Genomic DNA, 25,642 nt, shown 5'->3' with positions numbered 1-25,642 from the left:
GAGAAATTCCAATGTTAAGTTCCACGAATCCATTGCACTGAGGCAATAAAATGACTCCGAGTCGACGACTAATTCGTCTTTTATTCGACTATTGCGTTACACACTTCGAGTTAAAATAAAATTGTATTATAATTCTAAATTTGCAAAATATTTTATTAAAATTTCATTAAAAAAATTCACCAATATTATTCGAATAATTGCTCAAATATTCGAATAACGAATAGTTTAAAATAGGCTGAATATATTCGAATATTCGGATTGGAAACTCTACTTAGTATAGATTGATTAGTCTCCACACCGGTAAGTAAAAGACGTGATTTTTTTTATTGCTCGGTTTTATCAATTTTCATTAAGAACCACCAAATTAGGGGCTATATTTTGTTGTTGGTACTTATACACTGTAAAAACACAGAATTTTATGAAAAGTTTTTTGTTTATACTTTTAATTATGTTTTATTATTAAAAATGCCTTGTAAAAAGAAGAGCACCATTATATTGTGAGCTTACAAGACGTTTTCATTAATTTTATTTGTAAACTTTTATTTCTGAGGGAAAATGTATATGAAATAAATAAATTTTTACATCTATTAATAATTACATATTTAATTGAGATTTGACGAATGAAATAAATATCACAACTTTAAACAGTTTCAAGTTTTTAGTTACATATCTAAATATGTATGTATTTATTTGGTCACCCTATGCTGAAGCTCTTTTTTGTTGGTGTAGGCACAATTGAAAAATAAATCTTGATGGTTGTCGTTCTTCACAACACTCAATTGTTCCCATTGTTGAATATTGAATGTTGTCATGTAAAGCCAAACTGTGTTATTTTCCTTTCATAACAAAATATTTGTGATGTGACGCAATTTCCTGAAAATTGTGCTACACTTATACACAGTATCCACTGTCGTTTTTTTTTAACCATATGCTAAATTAAACATATACATCTTTCAGGGAATTGTGTATACGAAGATTTGAATTAAAACATGACGTTGAGTACACTGGCATGAATTTTGAATATTGGCTAATGAGATTGAAAATAGAATTGAAATTGAAAAAAATCGTGATGAAGAGACTACAACTAACGAATTAAGCCAAAGAGAGTTTGTAGACTTAAAAACCAGTTTTACTGAAGAAAACAATCGTAATTTCAGGTGTAATAAATATACCTATTCATATATGCTACTTTTTATTACATACCTCCTTTACGTTTTTATTATTATTACATACCTCCTTTACGTTTCATATGGCTTTCGTGTTAGTGGTCATTTTTATCTCTTATCCGATCGTTTTAATACTTTGCCATATTGCTCATTTTGGTCATCAATATAAGTAAATGGAGCCTCCGCCATTACGATGGTGCAAATATATCGTGTAAGACGCGTTTGTAATTTGCCCGCCGACATTCTATTTGACGTTTACGGTTGATGTTTGTTTGTTAGTTTTAAACATAGTGTTTTTATTCAAAATAATAATTTTATATACAAATTATAGAAGAGGTATGTTTTTAAAAAACTTTTTTTATTAAAGATCATTCCGCTTGTTTAACATTCCGGTTCGCCACGGAGACCACCATCTGACACATAAAGTCATCACACCACAAACCTTACGCGTCTTCTAAAAAAAGTCTAAAAAAAGTTTAGGGTAGATACTAAATGTTATTACTGAACTAGAAAAAAGTATGAAGTACATGTAAATTTTGAAGATTACTTAATTTTAGAAATCGATATAATTTTATCGTTGACTAATGACTAGAGGTAGGATAGTCACAGTGCTATCCATTGTTCCATTGTTGTAAATCCTTTGTAAAAAAGGTTCGGCAAACCTTAAACAATGCATTTACAACCTTTGAACAATACGCGGCACCTTCTGGGTCCGGTGACTACTAATGACGAATGCATACTTATCGAGTGACAACACTGAAGATAGCGGGGACTCCCAAATCATTAGTTTGTTCAGTGTTCCCCGACGGATACAGACGATGTCTTGGACTGTGAAAAATAAAACTTGAAGAAAAATATTTTTAGAAATAAAAACAAAAAAAATACAAATTTTTATTAAAAATAGGCACGTTTTATGTTCAATATTTGAATAATATTAATAAAATGGATATAATTAAATTTAAAAAGGAAAACCTTATTATGGAACTTATTTTAAATAATTAAAACTAACAAACAAACGTCAACCGTAAACGTCAAATATGTAGAATGTCGGCGGGCAAATTACAAACGCGTCTTACACGATATATTTGCACCATCGTAATGGCGGAGGCTCCATCATATATATAAAGACGGTAATCTGTGTGTGTGTGTGTGTGTGTGGGTGTGTGTGTGTGTGTGTGTCCTAACTCTCGCCGAACATAATGAACGAATCGATAAAAATCGATTAATTCATTTTTCGACGAGACGACTTTGTCGCGACTCGAACCGATCACCCCAAATAGCCTGAATATGGGTCTAAATTGAGCTAATGGTCTCGGACATCACGCCAAATCCAATTTTTCATTTCGCCTTTTTTTTTTAAACATTAATTGAAATATTCTTTCTCGCCATATAAAAATACGTAATTTTAATAATTTTATTTAGCGAGGTTTTGAACCATTTTTTTTCTTTTCATATAAAACAATTAAATATATATTTTTAATTGAAATTATTGAAATTAATTTATATTTTAGCGATATTTGAAAAATAAAATTAATTCCAAATCACGGAATCGAACTAAGGCCCCCTCGCCCAGAACAGGTCGCTAGCCATTAGACTACAGCCTCGACAGAAAAAACGCTCTAAAATTACTTAATATTCGATTATCCTATAGAAGTATGGGGAACCAATCATTCGCGTATCTTCGGCTTTCTTCGACAATCTTTTTCGATTTCCGATTTCTTATGATCAACCATCAACCAGTATGGGGAACAAAATTTTTTTTTTCATATTTTTCATTTTTTTCATATTTTTATTATTTTCAGTTTTTTCATCTTTTTCATTATTTCCATTTTTTTGATTTTTTTTTTCATTATTTTCAGTTTTTTCATTTTTTTTCATATTTTTCATTTTTTTCATTTTTTTCATATTTTTCATTTTTTTCATAATTTTCATTTTTTTGTGCCTTTGTCTTTCCGAAACCAGTCGATTCCATATCTTTAACTTTATTTTTATTCGAGTTTCAATTTCTTTTCGAAACCACCCGTTGAAATCAACGGGCCCTACACTAGTTTACTTATATTGATGACCAAAATGAGCAATATGGCAAAGTATGAAAACGATCGGATAAGAGATAAAAATGACCACTAAGACGAATGCCATGTGAAACGTAAAGGAGGTATGTAATAAAAATATATAAAATGGATCTGTTTTTCAAAAAAGATTTCAAATAAAAGTTTTTATGGCTTTGGCTGATGCAAAATTTGTAATCAATTATTTCATATCTAGATGTTTTCGTTCAATGGATATAATAACCAAACTGTCTAATCGCTCCTGATTAATAAATGATCTTAAACTGGTTTCTATTAACTTCTGTCTAGAAAAGCTCCTTTTCGCGGTCGCCACAGAAATGGATAACATTAGAAAAATACGGATAGCTATGCAAGAATAAATTTGGCATTAATTTATAATCAACAATGAATTGAAGAATTTTATGGATTGACATTTCTTCGTTGGAATATGATTGGTTAAGAAATTTAATTTTGTGAAGCAATTCATTCCTGATATAAGCATACATATTTCAGCAGAATTTTATTAAAACACAGTTCCAAGTAACAACTTGTGCCGATGATTTATTTTTGGCAAGTTTTATTCGCAAGTCGTTGATATTTGACAGTTGACTTCCTACGTTCTTTGTAAATCATAATATTTTATAGTCAATATTGTTATTTCGAGTAGAAAAATTAAGTTAAATATAAAATGTTTTAAAGTTTAAAGAAAGCCAATTTTTTTTCTTTTCAATTTAATAATCAAAAAAAGGAAAATAAGAGGACGCCCCTTGGCTATGGCGCTCCTAGACACCTGCCTAGTCTTTATTTTTATTTTATTTTATTTTATTAATTGAAAAATCAACAGACAGTATAAAAAAACAAATAGTAAATAAATAATATATGTAACATCCGAGTCCAATAATAGATTTTTACAAAAATGAAAAAGATAAATATAATATAATACTTTGATCTTTTAACACGACGAGACTCCAATGAGTTGAAGCCTAACGCCCCTAGTAGGAATGCACTAGGTCCTAGGATAATAACCATATAATTTTATATAAAGATATCTGAGAAACCGTTTTTGGATTCTCTCAATCTTCAACATGAGTAAGACTCCATATAATGGAAGAAAATTCTAGAATGCTACGTACTAGAGATTCATAAATAATTTTAAGCACCAACGCACTCTGGAAAGGTTTACTAGCTCGTAATAAGAATCCCAGCATTTTTGTGGCCGGCAAACAAATATTTTCTATATGCCGTTTAAAATAAAAATTATTTTAAATAAGACGCCCAAATCGCTAAAATCATCCACTAACTTTAATTCAACACCAATTAGGTGATAGGGATAGGGACCCCTAAGGTACCCCAGAATGCGAAATAAATTCTCTTTACGAATTGGGGTGATAATAGACAAATTGCCTCCAATTTTCAAAGTATAATAATTTATGAGAAGTTGCATCAAGACAAAACGTCTTAATTTTACAAATAAAATATTATGGTCCACCATTTCAAAGGCCTTCATGAAATCAGTATATATGTACTAGATCAACTTAGTTTCTGGTATCATCATTTGCGGTCTCCGTGACGAGCCGGAATGTTAAATTACAGAAAACGCAAAGATCGAAAATCGAGATCTTAAGTCGAAAGATAAAAAAAGGGTGCATGGTAAACTAAGACTAAGAGCTTTGTGTAAACTACATATATCCAAATGCTTTAAACTTTATATTAAAAAAACAGAATCATATATCGATTCAAATTCCAAATATTTTTGGTCACTTACTAAAGAATTAAACAATAATAAAATATATATACCAGAAAACATTCAATTTAACGGTAAATTTGTTGACACTATTAATGATTCTGTTAACCTTTTTGCTGATTTTTTCAGATCGATCTATGTATGTCAAAAATAACAACAATGTTTCAAATTATAGCATTACAAATAATAATGTCCTGATTTCACCTTTACATTCTATAAATATATCTATTCTCTGTATGCATATATGCATTATTCTTAGTTATTTATTTTTCTTTTGTATTTCATTGTTATTTATTTTTTTTTTCTTTCTCCATTTCCATTATGTAAAATGGTCAATTTTTTCTTGACCGTAAAATAAAATAAAATAAAAATAAAAATAAAAAATAAAATTCAATCGATTCGGCTAGCCTCTAGCCTAGTCGCCTCAGACTGCATCGATTTTGAATTTCGAACTACGTTTTTCATAAAGCTATTGTAACGTAGAGATTCTTGCCGATTTCTGTCCATGGCACGAAGTAGCTCAGCTTTCGTCAGATTTCTTCGGTCGCCGACGATTTCTATTTCTTCATTGCTCTGCTCATCTCCGATTCCACTTGACTGACACCAATGTTGCGTGGACGTGAAGAAAGGGCTTCCAGAGTCGGAGAGAAAGACGCAGGAGTGTTGTAGAAGTCGTTTATTCTCGTCGGCGCTCCAGGTTGGAATGGTTTCCAAGCCGAGAGCGCCCCATATTTATACCCGTTGGGCGCAATACACATACATACATACACATGTAAACTATTGGTCGATGAGTGGGGCGATCCTATTGGCCGTTACATACGGCTTATTCATTCGGCGAGGACATTTTGGCGCGAACGAGAGATCAGGTGATTAGCGCTCGTAAGCTATCGGTCCACGAGCGCCACCCACCTAATCTCTACGTTACACTAACATCACCAGATTTAAGCCCTGACCGCACTAGGCAACAGTCCGCTGTAGCGACGCAGCGCAGCACATCAGAGTTGGTACAAAAGGCAACTTTGACGCGCAGTGTCGCGCCACTCGTAGTGCGTTCTCGGTACGTGACGATTGGGCGCCCAGGACGATTGGGCGATCAGTGTTACTCGCCACTGCGACAATTGGACGACGAGACTGGCGGACACTGCGTCAATTGGGCCCTGCGTCAATTGGGCGCCCATCGCACTGGGCGATCATCGACTGGCCGACGGCGACCGGGCGACCAGGGCGCGTGGGCGACCACCGACACGGCCCGCTGGTGAAGTGGTCGCCAAGCTTACGTAAACTCTGCGTTTTGCAAGGAACGACCGCGAACGGAGCGTTATAGGAATTTCCGATGCACTGACAAATATTCTACCTACATACATATGCTTTATACCGCTTTATTTTTCGTTTCAGTTTTACCAATTTTTCGTAACAACACGAATCATACTATTAATTTTTTTCGCTATATTATATTACATTTGCTGGAATTTTATATTAAACGTACTTTTATAAATACATGTGTAGCACCTTTTCACAAAAAATAATTGTAAGATGACAAATCATATGTACCTACATATTCTCCAAAATAATATAAAAGAAAAATGATCGATTGAATCTTTCGCGCAGTGCTTTTAGTTTTTTTTCAAATGGACACACTTTTTTTTCTTTTAAATGTTATATTTCAGTTTTATCAATTGGATAAATTCACACTCTATTCTCAATTTTCTCAACACTGTATTAGTTATACATAATAACAAAATATTTTCTAATAGCGATTCTCAAAGTTTTCAAGATTATATTTTTTTTCAATGATGAAATACGTTTACGAAAAAAAAGCGCATACTTAAATTCGTTCGCGGAGCTCGAATAATTTTTTTCGGCTTTTCCCATAATTAAATTATTACATCGTTTACGATTCGCAGAGGCAATTCTCGAAAAAAATAGCTTTTTAAAGTAATTTTAAACATCTCCCGTTCTATGGTTATTGTTGAAAATTACATTGAGCCACAAAAAATCACGTTTTTTAGTTACCAGAGCGGAGACTAACCAATCTTTACTAACTTTGACCCACTGAATTCGAATATGATATTGATTTTTGCTGGTTGGTGATTGTTTACGAGATATGAGCGTTTAAAAAAATGCGCGATTTTTACAGTTTTTTGGCTTTTGCGGTCTTTAACTCAAAACCTAGTATTGCTGTGCTCAAAGTGAGTATTGGAATCAATAGTCAGATGTTTTTCCTATTGATTGTGATATTGCATTGCTTTAAAATACTTATAATTAATTGTCTAGCGAATTTTAAAAGTCAAAAAAATATTTTTTTTACGGATTTTTTCTCCGTGCTATTTTGCATTTATTTGGCAATTTTTTTATTTCACCTCGTTTATAAGGATTGGTTTTCTATTTCAATATTTTTTATTTTTATCTAAACGTACTAACTCGAGCGGTAATTGCAATTTAAATGCTTTCGTTTTTGTTGCTCAGTGTTATTATAGTCACATTAAAATCTATATGATAGTTTATAGTAATTAAGGCTCATTTCGTTTATCAATAATTTAATAAGGTATATTTTTACTAATTAATATCTTTCGCTTTTGTAAATTCGAAACATACATACATATGTATAACGAATTATGTTTACATCTATAACTGTCATCCAGCGCTCATCTGTTCATCTAATGTATAATTTCTTTAATAATATTTTATGCGTATAAAATATTACAAAGACCTTACAAGAAATTATATATTTTCAAATATTTGGACCGAATGAACGAACTCATTCAAAACGTTTTTTTTTTACTATGAGTGGCAGTTTTATTGCCTAAAGATAAATAATACCGCGTCTCATAGGCTAGGCTAGAGATGCTCTGCAAGTCATTTTGATAAAAGAGTTCTCAAAACGACTTTTGACAACTGTTTCTCGAACTACTTTTTTTCTTGATTGTTTTACATGACATGTTATACATACATACATATTGTTATGATCTCATAACCCCGATATTTAGAACGGAAGTCTTATCTGCTTCCTACCAAAGATGACCACATACGGTCACATCAGACGAATCCGTATCAAAGCAATGAAAACGGAAACCATATTCGATAAGATAACACAAGCAATAACGTCATCTCTTTAGTATAAAAGGGGATACCCAAACCTCGATAAGGCAGATTATCCTGAACAACACTACGTATAACTGTGCTTTACTTCTCTACTCAACTCAGTGAAAACCCTTGTGAAAACCCTTGTGAAAACCCTTGTGAAACCCTTGTGAAACTCTTGTGAACTCTTGTGAAAAGCCTAGTGAAAACCTTGTAAAACCCTTTGTTAAAACTAGCGCTCATAAACTTAAACATAAAATCATCGAAGTGATCTGGACCTTTTAGTAAAAGGGTGCCTATAAAATCTCTTAGGCTAATATTGTAAACATTATAAAGAATACAATAAATTCTAAACTAATAAGAAAAACAAAGTGACTTTTATTAACGGAAACATTAAAGTGTTTATCTGGTTTGCTCGTAGATCAAACATTGATCTGCTTGTGAATCAGATATCATTTTTTTGTGTCTCCAGTCCGTCAGGACATAACATAAAATGGTGGCAGCGTGGTGGGATTCCTAAAGGAAAACCTCACACAGAAGACAGTCAAATAGAAACTCCATCTCAAAAGAATTTCTACGTCAATTAAGTCTACAAACTTGGAAAAGTCATTGTCAAGATATTGCTTCGCTGGAAGAGACTCATCTCACCCAGATATTCATTCGTGAATCGCGTTCACGTAACGCCGTGCTCAATCGACACGTTGGAACAGTATCACCCAAGACACATCGACGGATTCAAATCCTGGCAACCAACATCTTCGCGGATCGCGCAAGGTGGTGAACTTCGTTCTTCAAGGAAGCCAAGACTCCACGACTACGACGACGACTACGACTACTACATCTACAACATTAACAGCATCACTTCACCTTACTTCACTTCACATCACGAGAGAGAGAGAGAGAATTCTTCTTCTACACATTACAGCAGTACAACAACCACGATGAAGATTTTAATGTAGGTCTTTATTATAAATACTAACCATAAAATTGTACGAACACTGTAATCACACACACACACACACACAAATACACAAATACACAAACACACACTACACACGAAAGGTAATCTCATTGCAAAGGAAAATTATAACAAATTATTAAACTCACTTCTTAAACTTTGCAATTAATCAATTAATTAAACTCAAAATGGTTGGAACTTCAGGTGAAAGTCCAATACCAGAGGTATCAGAAGCATTAACAAAATTCACAATAGGTGAAATATTTTTAACAATATTATTCAAGTTCATAACGTCATACAATGGAGATAGGGACACGCTCGAAATCTTCTTGACAAATTGCGATAGAACTCTTTTAATGGCTAGTCCGTCTCAAACAGAAACACTCTTTAAATATATCTTAGCATCATTAATAGATAAAGCGGCAATAGTATGTGCAAATCATGATATAAAATCATGGAACGAACTTAAAGAAATCCTACGGAGGAATTTCGGCGAAAGGAAACATTACGCGCAATTGCTCATGGAACTCCAACAAACAAAACAAGGAGCCAGTGAGAAAGTAGCATCTTACGTTAACAGGATTGAAACCTGCGTTAAAGATTGCCTAGTTTGCATAAAACAAACGGCCACGACGGAAATGGCAAAAGGCAAGATAGAAAGCATCGAAGAACTTAGTCTTCAAGTATTTAACTTCGGAATACATAGCTCATTAGCTACAATTCTTAGAGCAAGAAACCCAAAGACCTTAAACCAAGCAATAAACATAGCGCTTGAAGAAGAAAGGATAAACAAGCTTCAAGATTTTACCAGAAAACGATGTGGCATCTGCAATAAAGATGGCCACACGGCTAATAATTGTTATAAAAAATCGGGAAACGTAAATCGGAATAATCGCGATTTTACTAGTAAATTTAAAAATTTAAACATTAACACATACGAGGCAACTAAAAAAGTATGCAAATTTTGCAAAAAGGAAGGACACTTAATCGATAAGTGTTATAAGAGAGCCAATCAGGGCAACGCCGTAGAGCGACCCATAAGTAATTTTAATTGGGGAACCAACGCTCCCGTGCGTCCTCAAAATAAATTCGTAAGACGGGACGACAAAGATCGTAATCCGCAGCAAAACTTCAATCGGAATGCGCAAAAGACGCATCTCCACATGATCAATAGATCAAAAAACGGGCGGCAATCGGTCGATGCTCGGATCGACTCAACCGATTTGCTTTAGATCCAATAATCTACCATCTAGGTGACTACAGTCTGGGAAACATGAAAATCCTTCGACTTAGTATACCGAAAGGAGATGACTACATCTCGAGATCATTCCTTGTCGACACTGGGGCAGGAATATCTTTAATAAAAGATTATTGCATAGATGAAACTGTTTCGTTGATAGACGAAAATATACATCTAAACGGAATATCCGGTGATTCCACGATCAAAGCCCTTGGAAGTATTTTTATTAACCTCAATATTGATGGTTATCGGCTCAGTAATAAGTTTCAAGTCATCCAAGATGATGATAGTTTAAACCTCGATTATGACGGGATAATCGGAGGAGATCTCTTAGAAAAAGAGAAGGCAACCTTAGATTACGCGAATAATCTATTGATTTTAAACAACGGCCTAAAAATAAAATTGAAACATAAAAGTCCTCTAAATGAAAATAACAATTATAACAATCTAAATGAAAATAACAATTATAACAATTTAAATGAAAATAATAATTCTGTAAATGAAAATTATGATAACGAAAATCATATTAATATTTTAAAACCAAGAACAGAAACTTTAATAGAAATCAATGTACTTAACCCTGAAATAGAGGAAGGCATTGTTGAACAAGAATTAAATATACCAGGAGTATATCTCGCTAAAGCCATAGTTAAAGTAAATAAAAACTCTAAAGCTTTATGCACAATTTTAAATCTAACGGAAAAAAGTATTACGCTAGAAACATTGGAAATAAAATTAAAGCCAATGAATAAAGAAGTATATAAATTAGATAGAGACAATAGATCTAAAATCGAAGATAGAAAAGAATTATTGAACAAAACTATTAGAATGGATCACTTGAATCCAGAAGAAAAAATGTCATTAATATCACTTTGCGAAAAATATCATTATATATTTCATTTGACGGGAGATAAATTAACATCTACGGATTGCATAGAACATAAAATCATAACTAACTCGGATAAACCAATACATAATAAATCATATAGGTATCCAGAAGTTCATAAAAAAGAAGTAAACGATCAGATCGAGAAAATGTTGAACGAAAACATAATCAAACCTTCAACTTCTCCTTGGTCCTCGCCTTTATGGGTCGTACCCAAAAAGAAAGACGCCTCAGGACAAGAGAAATGGAGAATAGTTATCGACTATCGACAATTAAATAACATCACCATAGGAGATGCATATCCTCTTCCAAACATAAATGAAATACTTGACCAACTAGGAAAAAGTAAATATTTTACCACTTTAGATTTAGCAAACGGATTCCATCAAATCAAAGTAGATTCAAAAGACATTATAAAAACCGCGTTCTCTACACCCAATGGACACTACGAATATCATCGTATGCCATTCGGCCTTAAGAATGCACCAGCCACTTTTCAAAGGCTGATGAATAACATATTAAGCGGACTTAACGGTACGAGTTGCTTTGTCTATTTAGATGACATCGTTATATATGCAACCACGCTTAAGGAACATAACATAAAACTAGAAAAGGTATTCGACAAACTTGCGAAAAATAACCTAAAATTACAACCAGATAAGTGCGAATTCTTACGAACAGAGGTAGCTTATCTAGGCCATATAATAACTGATAAGGGAGTATTACCCAACCCAGACAAGATTAGGTGCATCAAGGAATGCCAAGAACCTAGGACACCGAAGGAAATCAAATCATTCATGGGATTAGCTAGTTATTATCGTAAATTCATAAAAGATTTTAGTAAAACCATTAAACCTTTAACAACCTTGTTAAAAAAGGATACAATATTTAATTGGGGTCATGAACAGCAAAATGCATTTGACACTCTTAAAGAACAATTAACCTCAACTCCAATATTACAATACCCAGATTTTACCCAACAATTTATATTGACTACTGACGCATCAGACTATGCAATAGGCGCAGTATTAAGCCAAGGAAAATCAGGAAAAGACTTACCAATCTCTTACGGCTCTAGAACTCTCAACAAGGCAGAGATTAATTATAGTACTATAGAAAAAGAACTATTAGCTATAATTTGGGGAGTAGAACATTATAGACCATATCTGTACGGCAGGAAGTTTACTATCTATACCGATCACAGACCCTTAAGATATCTATTCGAAATGCAAAAGCCCGGTACATCTAAATTTATTAGATGGAGACTCAGACTAGAGGAATATGATTATGATATTCAGTATAAAGAAGGAAGAATTAACTGTAACGCAGACTTCTTATCTAGAATCAAAAATGAAAGCTATGAATCATTTTTACGATATGATCACACTAAACTCAATTTAAAAATGCAGGAAATACAGAAATCATTATTAGAAAGCGACAGTAATATTGCACACTGCGTTTCTAAAGATCTGAAAATGTCTAAAGGCATTGCAGAAGAAATAAAAGGAATAATAAAAAACTATAATGAATTAATTAATACGAGACGAGATATAACAGATATATTACATTCAAAATTCGAGAATAAAATAATTTATCATTTAGTAACGAAAGCAAAATACTTTGACAAACCGACATATGAAAATGTCTTTCAAACGCTTAAAAACCTTAGAGATCTTTTAAAGGAAGATAAAATCAAAACCCTAGCTATACCAAAACTTGCTAGTGGAGAAGATAATTTAACATGGAAACGAATTAAACAAATGATACAATACGTATTTAGAGACTCGGAAATAAATATACAATTATATATAAAACCAATTAACGTAAATCCAATAACTTACGACTTGATAAACGACTCAGAACTTTTATCACCTATCAGAACGCCTGATATAGACGAACTAATTCGGACAAGAGACGATCTTGACGAAGAAACCATGGACTTCAACGAAAACCTGTTCGATGAAGAACCAGATATTCAATTAAATTACCAACCTTCAGATAACGAACAAGAGATAGATTCTTCTAGCGAAATTAACTTTAAAAACTTTATGAGAACAATAAAACTAGGAACAACCGAAAACAACGAAAACGTTACGGAAACGAACGGATACTTATTAACCAATATAAATATTGCGTATCCAACATCATTAGACCTTGATGAAAACAACCCTTATTGTTTATCCATATTAGAAGACTTATCCAGTCAAGAAATGTTATCAGAAAGAGAAAAGCAATTAAAAGATGTGATACTAACAGAATCAAAAGATTTTAAAAGGAAATACTTTCACTGTTTCACTAAAGTTCACTATTTCGATAAAACCGAAACTAAGATAATATTCGAAACGTTAGTTAATTTAAAAATTAAATTAATCGAATTTAACATTGACCAATTAGCAATAGCAAATTTCCAAAATCAATATGACACTATGTCAACTGCTAAAATAAAACTCATGATTGAATTCATATTTAAAGATACAAACATAAAAATACTAATATGTCATAATAAATTAATAACTCCAACATCTAGCCAAATACCAATCATCTTAAAGGAAAATCATAATTCTCCAACAGCAGGACATACAGGATTGATGAAAACCTTAGCTAGAATAAAAACTAAATATATTTGGATCAATATGAAGGACGACATATTAAATTATATAAAAAACTGTATTGATTGTCAGAAAAACAAAACTGATAGACATAAATACAAGGCACCAATGGAAATTACCACTACATCAACGACGGCATTTGAAAGAATAGCCATAGACATTGTAGGACCATTAAACGAAACCGAAAAGGGAAATAAATATATTCTAACTGTACAAGATGACTTGACAAAATATTCTCAAGCGTACGCGATAAAAATAACAAATTCAGAAACAATCGCAATTAACCTTATCACACATTTCTCACATTACGGAATACCGAAATCATTACTTACGGATTTAGGAACTCAATTTACAAGTAACATCACGAAAGAACTTACAAAATTATTAAAAATAAAACATTTCAAAACTACGGCATACCATCCACAAACTAATGGAGCCTTAGAAAGATCCCATTCAACTCTTAAAGATTATTTAACAAACTTTGTAAACAATACTCATACCAATTGGGACGAATTATTAACATTCGCAATGCTGTGTTATAATACAACACAACATACCGCAACTAAATTCACACCTTACGAACTAGTATTCGGACATACGCCAATACTACCTAGTTCACTGAATGAATTAGAACCAGACGTAACATATGGAACATATATAAATACGTTAAAATTCAGATTAGCAAAAATAAGAAATCTTGCACGAGAAAACATAATTCGCGCCAAGATACAAGCTAAAAGAAATTACGATAAGAACATTCACGACTACAATTACGAAGTGAATGACTTAATACTGTTAAAAATGAATATTATACCACGTTCATTAAACAAGAAGCTGACTGCGAACTGGAAAGGTCCATATCGCATTACTGAAATACATAATAATCAAACCATCACCATTCGAATCGAAAATAACCGATTGAAACGCGTTCATAAAAACATTATAAAACCATTCTATGGATAAAATATTTCAGATTGCTCATCCTAACCACCAGACTCGCATCCTCACAAAACATCACTACCATTCCAAAAGGCAGCGGCCTTTACTTCAATCAAATCGGAACGATCAAAATAAGCGAAGAAAGCTGGAACGTACTAACATATATTAATACAACTATTATTCAACTTGAATTAGATCAAATACGCGAAGGACTTACAAATCTTTCAACGAAATGTCAATTTATTAGAAAAAATATTAGAAAAGTAGGATGTAATAAACACCTTAATCCTTTAGAATCATTATATGAAGAAATCAAGAATAAATACCAAGATATAACTTATTTAGTATCAAGAAAACGTACCAAGCGAGGACTTATAGACGGAATAGGTACAGTATTGAAAACCGTATTCGGAACCTTAGATGCAGAAGACGCTAAATACTATGACGAATCAATCGATAAAATAAACCAAGACGAGACCCACATAATAGAACTTATGAAAGGTCAGATACACGTCACAGAAGACGCAATAAATAGCTTTAACAAAACAATTGTTAACCTTAATAATAATGAAAAACTCCTGAATATAGGATTAAATAAAATAGATTTACTATTAAATAAAACTAAATTAGAAATAGACTTTACCGAAATGAACTCAGTTTATAGGGAACAAACGGAATTATTAACTTTAAATCTAGATAGATTAAGAGATAGAATAGAGACAATAATTTACTCCATTCTTTTCGCAAAACAGCAAATATTACACCCAGACATATTATCACCAGCAACCTTATATAAAGAATTAGAAGATAAATCAAAAATGATACCCAGTGGATATGAATTGCCATTACCACTTAGATATGAAACCTCACATACGTTAATGGACATAGGAGAATTGATAGTATATTCCACTTATGGAAAAATAATATATTTACTAAAAATACCACTAGTAACTTCAAACGAATACAAACTTTACAAAATGTATCCACTACCAATTCCACACGATGATCATACTGACATCTACTCACTAATACTACCAAATAAGAATTATATAATAAAGTCAAAAGACGAACTAACTTATGCCATGTTTGACATAATAAAGGAAAAATGTAAGATTATAAGTAACGAAAAATATGTATGCACGGAACTGAATCTGTTGTCAGTCCATCAAAATAATGAATGTGAACCCAGTCTACTAATCAATAATGTAAGAATTATTCCAGAATCTTGCAGAACTAGAAATATAAAAGGAAAAATAAACCTTTGGCAAAAGCTCACAGCTAACAGATGGTTATATACCTTATCTGAAAATGCCAGAATTAAAATAGAATGTAAAGATAAAATCAGTAAATTTGTAGAATTGATACATACAGGAATGTTAAGTTTAGACAAGAATTGTAAAACTTATAATGGACTTATAAAAATCTCATCTAATGATCAATTACAAGTAGAATATGAGAATCCATACTCAAATATTAACATCATTAACGATAAATGTTGTCTACTTAAAGACTTTAACAGCTCCTTATATAACGTAGATCCTATTGAACTAGAAAACGTTGAACTTTCAAATTCAATTAATACAATAAATAAACTGGAAAAATTCAACGACAAATTGGAAGATTATCAAAATCAACCAATCATTGTGAAACATTCACATGTACTTTTATATATATCCTTAACAATAATTATAATCATAAGTATAATTATAACCTTTATGCTTAAAGGATACATAGCTAAAACATATTGTAAAAATAAGTCCAGATTCGATATACACTTCAAGAAAAGAAATAATTTAGAATCAAGTAACGTAGAAATTCTAGATGATGAAAGTTCGCCTATGACAGCCGAACAAAGATTAAATTCAATTCAAATTCACTAAATTCAAATATTAGTGAATTACTTTAAGAAGGGAGGGATGTTATGATCTCATAACCCCGATATTTAGAACGGAAGTCTTATCTGCTTCCTACCAAAGATGACCACATACGGTCACATCAGACGAATCCGTATCAAAGCAATGAAAACGGAAACCATATTCGATAAGATAACACAAGCAATAACGTCATCTCTTTAGTATAAAAGGGGATACCCAAACCTCGATAAGGCAGATTATCCTGAACAACACTACGTATAACTGTGCTTTACTTCTCTACTCAACTCAGTGAAAACCCTTGTGAAAACCCTTGTGAAAACCCTTGTGAAACCCTTGTGAAACTCTTGTGAACTCTTGTGAAAAGCCTAGTGAAAACCTTGTAAAACCCTTTGTTAAAACTAGCGCTCATAAACTTAAACATAAAATCATCGAAGTGATCTGGACCTTTTAGTAAAAGGGTGCCTATAAAATCTCTTAGGCTAATATTGTAAACATTATAAAGAATACAATAAATTCTAAACTAATAAGAAAAACAAAGTGACTTTTATTAACGGAAACATTAAAGTGTTTATCTGGTTTGCTCGTAGATCAAACATTGATCTGCTTGTGAATCAGATATCATTTTTTTGTGTCTCCAGTCCGTCAGGACATAACAATATGTAAGGTTTTTCAACGGGTTTTTGCGGTATCATAAATTCATGGCCCTCAAATTTGGTTTAAAATAATGCAATGACGTAAATGATTTTATACCCTTTATCCTTTTATTAAATTCAAATTATTCTGAAATGGTTTTCATCGTTTTTTCAAAACCTCTCCGATAAAATAAACGTTTTTTATTCCAAAAAAAATGGCAAAGTTTCAAAGCGATCGGAAAAGTTTTAGGAGGTTTGTCCAAAACTAAGATAAACCTTGTAATTTTCAAATGTTATAATTAGCATGGAAATAATTTTTTCAATGTATGTATGTGTGTGTTGTATGAATGTACATACATATGTACATATGTTATTTTGAAAATTTTCAATTTAATATTTATTTTCATTATTCATCAATGAAAAGTAAATCAAAAAACTTTATTAATACTATGATTTGATGAATATACTAAATACTGGCGATTCTAGAATTGATCTAATGTTGAGAGTTACAAATTTTACACGTTTTGGATTTTCGTAAGATTAAAAATAAGCACCAATCACACGGTTGATCCCATATTTTTTAAGATCATCGAAAGCCGATGCAATTCGCGCTATTATATAAGTATTTATATTTTTATTTTTGAACATTTAATTTGTACGAATATTTTTTACGTAAATTTGTACGAATATCGATTTTTATATTTTCGGGGCAATGAGAGAATTTGTTCGCAGAAGGGCCAAAGAGGCATTGTATTGCATTAAGACGATTGTATCGTAAAAATATCAAATATTATGTTCTTCCCCTTTTTTTTGTCGAAGGGATCGGTACCTGAAGGGATCGGTCCAAAATATCATCTAATGTTGAATGAATCACTGTTAGAAAATATTTTGTAATTATGTATAACTATTACAGTGTAGTACAAAATTGAGAATAGGGTGTGAATTTATCCAATTGATAAAACTGAAATATAACATTTAAAAGAGAAAAAAGTGTGTCCATTTGAAAAATGTTTGCAATTTTGGGACCGACCATTTATTTCATTGTTTTGGTAGGTAATCGTAAAACCTGCTTCGAGAAGAAAAAAAAATACTGAATGAAAATCGACGGATTGATTGCAAAATTATTTAAGGCTCATTTCGTATTTACTTACCTATTATACAGTTCACATGGTTTTTAATATCTATTGCTTTTGTAAAGTAGCAACATACATACATACATATGTACATATGTACGTGTATAACGAATCATGTTTACATCTACATATGTACATATGTATAACGGTCATCCAGCACTCATCTGTTTATCTAATACAGCGGTTCAGATTTCAAATTTCCAGCAAGAAATTGTAAAAGTAAATCACTTGATCAGTGATATATTAATAATATTAATAATAATTTGAATACGATATTGAAAAAATAATATTGGAATAAATTAAAAAAGGTCGAATAAAACGGGTCGATTTATGAGTTTCTAGAATTGACTACATACCAGCAATTCTAAAATTAATTTAATGTAAATAAATAAATGTCTTTGAATACAAATTTTACATATTTTGGAATTTCGTAAGATTAGGAATAAGCATTTATTACGGTTGATCCACATTTTTTAACAAACAAACCGATGATAGTCGCTCTATTGATCGACTAAATAATAATTAAAAAACACAAATCGCAGCCGAATTGATTACAGTTATACAGGAAAAAAAATAATTACGTAGGTTAATTCTCGCTCGAATGTTTGGTGTTAGTTGGGTATGTTTTTGAGAACAATAAACTGACCATTTAAGACTCAAATTCATTGAAGTATCTACTTCAATGCTCAAATGTGATACGAAAATATCTCCCTACAATAGAAAGTTATAAAAAAAAACTCTCGAATGTTAGACAATACTTTAAACACGTTTTGTATATATTTTCCTTTTTTAATGTTAACTGTATAATTTATTTAAGTTCAGTTATTTTTTTAGTCAAATGAATGGTAAAAAAAGGAAGCAGATGATTATAATGAAAAAATTAAGGTGAAGAAATAGAGAATATTAAATTGATCACCAAAAATACAATGTCGAAAGTCAGTTTTTACGAGCCCAGCTCAAATATGCAAATTCGAAAATATGGCTGCCATATCTACGATAGAAGCTCACATGAATATGATCAATATGCTAATAAGTTACGAAATGTGTTTGATAGATTTAAAGATTTTTCAAAAATAGAGGATATAATATTATTCATGTCATTCCCATTCAATGATGAAATACAAATAGAAGAAATATCAATCAAATTAAAATAATTTTTGGATGTAGACCAAATACTAGTTGAGGATGAAATACTTAAATTAAAATGCGAAATATTTTTGAAATCAAGACCTTCCCTCAAAATAGTTATTGGAATTTACTCTGTGATGAAAAATATTTTCAGAATAATTTGAATTTAATAAAAGGATAAAGGGTATAAAATCATTTACGTCATTGCATTATTTTAAACCAAATTTGAGGGCCATGAATTTATGATACCGCAAAAACCCGTTGAAAAACCTTACATATGTATGTATGTATAACATGTCATGTAAAACAATCAAGAAAAAAAGTAGTTCGAGAAACAGTTGTCAAAAGTCGTTTTGAGAACTCTTTTATCAAAATGACTTGCAGAGCATCTCTAGCCTAGCCTATGAGACGCGGTATTATTTATCTTTAGGCAATAAAACTGCCACTCATAGTAAAAAAAAAACGTTTTGAATGAGTTCGTTCATTCGGTCCAAATATTTGAAAATATATAATTTCTTGTAAGGTCTTTGTAATATTTTATACGCATAAAATATTATTAAAGAAATTATACATTAGATGAACAGATGAGCGCTGGATGACAGTTATAGATGTAAACATAATTCGTTATACATATGTATGTATGTTTCGAATTTACAAAAGCGAAAGATATTAATTAGTAAAAATATACCTTATTAAATTATTGATAAACGAAATGAGCCTTAATTACTATAAACTATCATATAGATTTTAATGTGACTATAATAACACTGAGCAACAAAAACGAAAGCATTTAAATTGCAATTACCGCTCGAGTTAGTACGTTTAGATAAAAATAAAAAATATTGAAATAGAAAACCAATCCTTATAAACGAGGTGAAATAAAAAAATTGCCAAATAAATGCAAAATAGCACGGAGAAAAAATCCGTAAAAAAAATATTTTTTTGACTTTTAAAATTCGCTAGACAATTAATTATAAGTATTTTAAAGCAATGCAATATCACAATCAATAGGAAAAACATCTGACTATTGATTCCAATACTCACTTTGAGCACAGCAATACTAGGTTTTGAGTTAAAGACCGCAAAAGCCAAAAAACTGTAAAAATCGCGCATTTTTTTAAACGCTCATATCTCGTAAACAATCACCAACCAGCAAAAATCAATATCATATTCGAATTCAGTGGGTCAAAGTTAGTAAAGATTGGTTAGTCTCCGCTCTGGTAACTAAAAAACGTGATTTTTTGTGGCTCAATGTAATTTTCAACAATAACCATAGAACGGGAGATGTTTAAAATTACTTTAAAAAGCTATTTTTTTCGAGAATTGCCTCTGCGAATCGTAAACGATGTAATAATTTAATTATGGGAAAAGCCGAAAAAAATTATTCGAGCTCCGCGAACGAATTTAAGTATGCGCTTTTTTTTCGTAAACGTATTTCATCATTGAAAAAAAATATAATCTTGAAAACTTTGAGAATCGCTATTAGAAAATATTTTGTTATTATGTATAACTAATACAGTGTTGAGAAAATTGAGAATAGAGTGTGAATTTATCCAATTGATAAAACTGAAATATAACATTTAAAAGAAAAAAAAGTGTGTCCATTTGAAAAAAAACTAAAAGCACTGCGCGAAAGATTCAATCGATCATTTTTCTTTTATATTATTTTGGAGAATATGTAGGTACATATGATTTGTCATCTTACAATTATTTTTTGTGAAAAGGTGCTACACATGTATTTATAAAAGTACGTTTAATATAAAATTCCAGCAAATGTAATATAATATAGCGAAAAAAATTAATAGTATGATTCGTGTTGTTACGAAAAATTGGTAAAACTGAAACGAAAAATAAAGCGGTATAAAGCATATGTATGTAGGTAGAATATTTGTCAGTGCATCGGAAATTCCTATAACGCTCCGTTCGCGGTCGTTCCTTGCAAAACGCAGAGTTTACGTAAGCTTGGCGACCACTTCACCAGCGGGCCGTGTCGGTGGTCGCCCACGCGCCCTGGTCGCCCGGTCGCCGTCGGCCACTCGATGATCGCCCAGTGCGATGGGCGCCCAATTGACGCAGGGCCCAATTGACGCAGTGTCCGCCAGTCTCGTCGTCCAATTGTCGCAGTGGCGAGTAACACTGATCGCCCAATCGTCCTGGGCGCCCAATCGACCGTGTCCCGTGCGTTCTATCTTAAACAATTTCATACGCGCTGCGTCGCTGGAGTGCAGTGGCGTCTAGTGCGGTCTAAGCTTAAGCAGGTTTAACTTCGATAAAAATGGATTGAGATAAATTAATGAGCTTAATGAGACGGATTTAAAACGTATACATTAAGTACACAAGTCGCGTGATAAAATTCTTCAGTCCTGTATTGACAATAATGAGGCATCGTAAGCATAGTACTATCGAATGTGTTTACGATAACTGATATGCAATTTAATACAAATATTTTCGGTATGCAGTCACCATTTAAAATAATCTAATCGGTTGAATTTAAGAAGTGGACTTTTGGATCATTATCACAGCGATTCCCAAACGTGGAGGCGCGTCTTCCTGGGGTAGGGTTTCTGGACTCGACCCATATTATTGTAATGAAAAAAAAAACAATCTACAAAAAGGGTGGTGCCGGCACTGATGAAACATTTTCAGATAACGGTATTGAACAAGTGTGGATACATATTCTGTAAAACATGCACTATGTAGCATATTCTATTAGGAAAGACGCTAGTTTTGCTATTGATATGGTTGAATATTGATATGGTTGAAATAATGATTGGCGAATCACAAACGAAATAGTTACGACAAATACCGCTTGTTATTATTTAAAAATGTGTTTGTATTATTTTATGATATAAAGAAGGGGGGGGGGGGGGAGAGCACCAAGATTATGTTTTTTCAAAAAGAAAGGCCGAGTCACAATAAGTTTGGCAACCACTGATTTACGTTACATACATACAGTATGTACATATATATACATTTATTTCTCGTGCTGGTCAGTTGTGGATATTTACTCGAACGTTAAGCATCTTTTGATGTAATTTCTATTATATAAATATACATACGTACTTTTAATTTGCTTAAACTTCATAAAGCTTAAGTTTAAAATTTTTGCATGGTGAGAAAAAACTCTTAAAAAAGAATTTTATCATTTTCATTTAATAATTTTTTTTTTAGTTTTGTGAATATTTAGAAGATTAAAAAATGAGTACTTGTCGAACACATGCGAAGTATTATGACCGCGAATTAAGTGAAAATATAAAACCAAAACTTGTTGGTTACTTTAGTAGTGACGATAGTCAAGAACTGTTTGAAAATATATCTAAACTCAGATACATAGTGGTGAGACCCGGACCAACACACCTAGATTTGAAAATAGGTGAAAACAACGTTGTGGTATGGAACGATCACCAACTCAAAGTACCATTTTTCGAATATATCCTAAAGCACAAAGATATTATGGAAGATATCGAAGGGCGCCGGATGAGAAATGTTGGCTTCGTGGCCGGTCGGACGACATTAAAAATTATCGCCAAAATACCTTATGCATACCATGAAGAATGCATTATAAGTGCACATTTGCTACGTGGTGCAATTTATTTAAAAACTCTGAAAAAGCCTATATATGAAAACCAAACAAATTATTCACAGTCACGATGGGGGCACAAATTTGAACAGTGTGTAACCAGAAGTAAGTTGCCATAAAAATAAACGTATGTATGTATGTAGTTTTAATGTTTCTTGAAAATATTTTTATTTTTTATTTTATTTCATACCAGGAAGGCATTACAGGTAAACCCCAATGCGCCTTCCTGGCCAAATTACAAACAATACAGCATTTTTTATTATATAAGTCGCTAAATTACGAGACACTGACTTAAACTCGACAATTAACGAGACATCTATGAATTGTACATACATTTTTATTGTAATATTTACATTAATCATACTCAAATAGTGGTGACATAGTGGGTAGGAAGGATTTTTAGCCAAATGAAGGCCTCTCCAGCACGCTTCCACTTGTATCTGTTTTGCGCAATTCTCATCCATCTCACCCCCCACATTTTCCTAATTTCGTCTATCCATCTACCCTGCGGTCTTCATTTTATCTTTTTGCATTATCTCGGGTACCATTCTAGCACTTATTTTTTCCACCTTTCGTCTATTCTTCTAGCCACGTGGCCCGCCCATTGCCATTTCAATCTATTTACTCTGACCATTATGTCCACTACCCTTGTCATCCTTGATATGTACATACATACATATATTTACTTGTATATATTACAGATCCAGTGTTCACTCAGGTTAGTTCATGAACATACTAGTTTGTTCATACGCGAACTATTAGTTTTATTTTAAGTACAAACAGTCAAAACTTATAATTCAAATCGATTCACCGGGTGTATCATGAAACTTTGAGATGTTAAGACACTAATTATTTAAAAGGGAAAACTTATGGGATTACAATTTTGCGATAATTCCCGTTTCCGCTATTTTTTTTAAATATTGCAATCCAGGGTAAGCATACATACAAACTAGTTCGTTTTTCAATTTGTTATTTTGTGTTCACTATAACTGGTCAGATTACATAGTTCGTGTATTAACAAACTAGTATGTTCATTAACGAACGAAATGTAACCTTGGACTATAACATTATAAAGTAAAGATTTTAATGAAGTATGTTTTGTTTCTGATATTTTAATTATTTTTTTATAAATGAGTCTCCTGTTAAGGTTTTGGCTGTTCGTTATTAATTAATATTATATTCGTTTTAAATAGGAAATTTTAGAGAAGAAAGAGACAACGACGAAGTTCTTGTGGAAAACGATGAATTTGTTTGTATTTTCAAAATCAATCTTGGTAAAAATCACATTCTATACAGAGCCGAATTAGATGGTATTTTAGCCAATGAGACAGAATTGCAAAAAGAGGTGCCAGATAATCTGGATTTAAAATGCACCATAAATGAATTGCAAAAAACAATATTTGCTGAATTGAAAACAACGCCACGATCGTTCGATAATTCGATTAAGTTGTAAGTTAATAAAATTATTAGAATATTACTTAAATAAATTAAACTCAGAATTCATGAATCGCATGGTTTGATTATTATTATTATTATTATTGTATTCTTAAATAAATGTAATTACACACATAATTTTATATAATATTTCAGGCAGCATGTGTTTGATACTTGGGTTCAATCATTTTATGGAGCCGCAACTAAAATACTCGTTGGGTATAAAAATGTAGACGGAATTGTAGAAAATATAAAACAATATAGTTTGGATGATTTCGAAAACATGAGAAAGGTATATCATTTGTAATGCTAAAATTGATTAATATAGGTATAATTTTTTTAATACTATTTCAATATTGCAGGAAGATTGGAATACGAATGTAATGCTTAATTTTACGGACGATTTTCTGTCATATATTAAGTCATGCTTTATGTATGAAGAATTAGTTGTTCTAACTAACGATGTTCGTAATTTACCTAGCATGATAAAATATTTTCGGAAAAGTGCGCACAGTTCGTTTTTTGCCGAGTCTTTCTTACCAGAAGAATATGAAGACGAACCTCTACCTGAATGGTTTGTCTTGTCAAATAACAATGAGATAAAATAAAATAATAAATGCAAAATGTGTAGAACACATTTTCTTTCAAACTAAAAAAATATATAATAGTATTAAATTTTTATATTTTAACTTTTTTCTTAAATAAAAAACATGGTTTTGTTTATTTTTAAAATAAAATTTGCATTTAATAAAAATTCTTGTATTTATGTATAATATATACATAGTTGTTACAAAAATTATTCTTGGTGAATGTATGAGCACTCACTCACCCATCTTATAAAGTAAAAATGTTTTTATTTTTTTTATTATTATATTTTATTATATCATAAAACACAGCAATTCTTATTGTTTTATTCAAGGCTGCCATAAAAATGTATTTGGGGAATATAAGAAGCGTCAAAGACAAAATTCGATAATGACACACACATGCATGCCGGCTTTGGGAAGGTTCTCATTTGGGTGCTAATGTAGTAAATCACACCTTTTGGATTTTCAATATGACAAAAGTTTTACTTTCGGCTGTCGGATTTTGTTCAAAATATTTTTATTACTTAGGATCAGTATATCAAGAAGATATAAATAATATTAATGTTTAAAATCAAACAATGAAATATTGATTTATTTTAAAGT

The 25,642-nt window shown here is 31.7% G+C and overlaps 2 protein-coding genes across 2 annotated transcripts in view; one reads left to right on the top strand and one right to left on the bottom strand.

Annotated features, from left to right (window-relative positions):
* The window catches only part of LOC143910464 (gustatory receptor for sugar taste 64f-like), a 59,347-nt gene that overhangs the window by 10,575 nt on the left and 23,130 nt on the right, over window positions 1-25,642 (bottom strand). The gene's annotated exons all lie outside the window — the stretch shown is intronic.
* On the top strand, window positions 22,431-25,103 carry LOC143910717 (decapping and exoribonuclease protein-like). The gene is made up of 4 exons (XM_077429309.1): window positions 22,431-23,123; window positions 24,212-24,467; window positions 24,609-24,744; window positions 24,815-25,103. The coding sequence occupies exons 1-4, from the start codon at window positions 22,637-22,639 to the stop codon at window positions 25,058-25,060; spliced, it is 1,125 nt and encodes a 374-aa protein (XP_077285435.1). The 5' UTR covers window positions 22,431-22,636; the 3' UTR covers window positions 25,061-25,103.

This window comes from Arctopsyche grandis, chromosome 4, assembly GCF_051622035.1.
Source record: "Arctopsyche grandis isolate Sample6627 chromosome 4, ASM5162203v2, whole genome shotgun sequence".
Taxonomy (NCBI): domain Eukaryota; kingdom Metazoa; phylum Arthropoda; class Insecta; order Trichoptera; family Hydropsychidae; genus Arctopsyche; species Arctopsyche grandis.
The sequence above is the reverse complement of the archived record's forward strand: the minus strand, read 5'-3'. Positions and strand labels throughout refer to the sequence as shown.